The sequence below is a fragment of the Camelina sativa genome, chromosome 13, assembly GCF_000633955.1.
Source record: "Camelina sativa cultivar DH55 chromosome 13, Cs, whole genome shotgun sequence".
Classification (NCBI taxonomy): domain Eukaryota; kingdom Viridiplantae; phylum Streptophyta; class Magnoliopsida; order Brassicales; family Brassicaceae; genus Camelina; species Camelina sativa.
Genome location: NC_025697.1, coordinates 8221932 through 8223801, shown reverse-complemented (window position 1 = coordinate 8223801; position 1870 = coordinate 8221932). Strand labels below are relative to the sequence as shown.

The 1870-nt window shown below is 35.0% G+C and overlaps 1 protein-coding gene across 1 annotated transcript; it reads right to left on the bottom strand.

The window, feature by feature from the left end:
* On the bottom strand, positions 910-1627 carry LOC104735942. The gene is made up of 2 exons (XM_010455836.2): positions 1375-1627; positions 910-1294 (listed from the first exon to the last, which is right to left on the bottom strand). Exons 1-2 carry the CDS (start codon positions 1523-1525, stop codon positions 1149-1151), a joined length of 297 nt encoding a protein of 98 aa, XP_010454138.1. The 5' UTR covers positions 1526-1627; the 3' UTR covers positions 910-1148.

The following is a 1870-nucleotide window of genomic DNA, read 5'->3' as shown; positions in this document are numbered from 1 at the left end:
CCAAAAGGTAACGTGCTTTGGTTTATTGGAGTTTGATGATTCAGTTTGGTCAAAACCCACTTGAGTTTTTGGCCCATAATGATAGTAAGTGTATGAAAAAAGATGTGTCTTTCTTAAAAGTTTTCTGCTTGACTTAAGTTGTTTAATTGAAAGTACTCATAATTACTTTGATTAACCAAAGTGCTTACGTCTATATCACTAAACAACTCAAATTCTGTCACCACCAAGATGAAACTTATACATATACATCGACCCTTTTGCATACATATTTGTTTGTTTAGTGATAATGTTTCTTACTAGATTGATAATGGTGCATATACATCCGATTACCACATTGCGCGGATTAGACCATGATATTAAAAACTTTTCAGCATGGATATGGTTTGATGTATAAAAAACAAACAAAAAACAAAAACAATATATAAGATACAGTAAGAAACATCAAACTAAAGTTGTAAACAAAAAAATGTTTCATTTTATATGATGTTTGAACATTTGGTATGCGATGGTTTCTTATGAAAGATATTTTGTAACTCTTCTTAATTTATTTTGCACTGTGTCTAAATATAATAATGAGACAGAGTGAGTAAATTCGTTTGTTTAGATTTGTTCAAAAAATGCTTGTGAGGCCATTTACTACTATTTATTTGGTGGATTAATCAACGAATGCAAAAGAGCTTGACGACGACTCGAACGTTCATACACTTAAACGAGTTCTATATCAGTTTACACCACTCATTGAAACAAATTTTCTCTTGTTTCTAGTTCGACAAAACAGCTTATAAGACGCAGAAACACACTTACAAATGTGAGTGAGACACTTGTTTTTTGATGCTTCCTACCAGACTATATAGTCTGGATCAAAACCACAAAGAAGCAGCTAATAATATAATACTACCAGAAGAAAGAAACTAAACAGATCATGTAAATTACTCAAAAAACAAATTAAAAATCTCATAAACTAGCTAGAAGACAGTTTGGAATCTGCAAGCAAAGAACAAAACCCCGTTAATACCATATTACTTGTTCTGAATGCCCATCAAAACACAAACTCATAGCATCAGATCCTATTTGCTTTTTCACATCTCTCAACCAAAAAATAAAAAAAACACAGTAGTACAAAGGAGAAAAGGTTTATCACTGATCTCTCAGGCGAAGAGAAGCCTCCTCCTCCGAGAAGAAGAAACTCCAGATGATTTCTTGATGTGACCTCCTTCTCGGAAACCTGAATCCGACTCGTCGTGGTGGTACCATCCCACCGATCTCTGCGCTTCTTGTACGATCTGCGATATACCTGTTTCCAAAACAACTCCCGATCGGTATAATTCAAGAATCCATCTCAGAAACAGAGTGTTGTGAGTGTGTTTTTTTTACCTTCTCTGACTGATTGCTTGTTGTGGCGGATATCGTGGATAGTGGCGGAGATCTTCCAGTAGAGAGGACGGCCGACATAGAACAGAACCACCATTAAACCGATCAGGATCACTATACGGAACCAGATTCTCGCTGATGATGGAGACGCCATTGGATCTTCTTCGACTTCGAGTGATCCAAATTCGTGAAAACAGAGGAAAAAACACACTACAAAATTCAATTCCCAAAAAGATACTAAAATAATAAAAGAATGATTGAGAAGGGATTAAATACGCCACGTCATCAACATCAGAGTTAAGAAGAGAGGGTTAATACGGTAATTTTCTCTATATGGGTTAATAACTCCATAAGCAAAGCCTCTGGATCGCCGAGAGAGTTACATGCGAATATGTAAATGCTTTTGGAATAGCATTATTAGACCTTTATTTTGATGCAAAAAAGTAAAGCAAAACAAAAGAAAAAATGTAAGGGAGTTGTTATATATTATCCCATATGT

Coding starts and splice junctions, on each gene's coding strand:
- LOC104735942 (XM_010455836.2), bottom strand. CDS start 1,525: ATGGCGTCTCCATCATCAGCGAGAATCTGGTTCCGTATAGTGATCCTG. Junction 1,295..1,374: donor CAAGCAATCAGTCAGAGAAG/GTAAAAAAAACA, acceptor TTTTGGAAACAG/GTATATCGCAGATCGTACAA.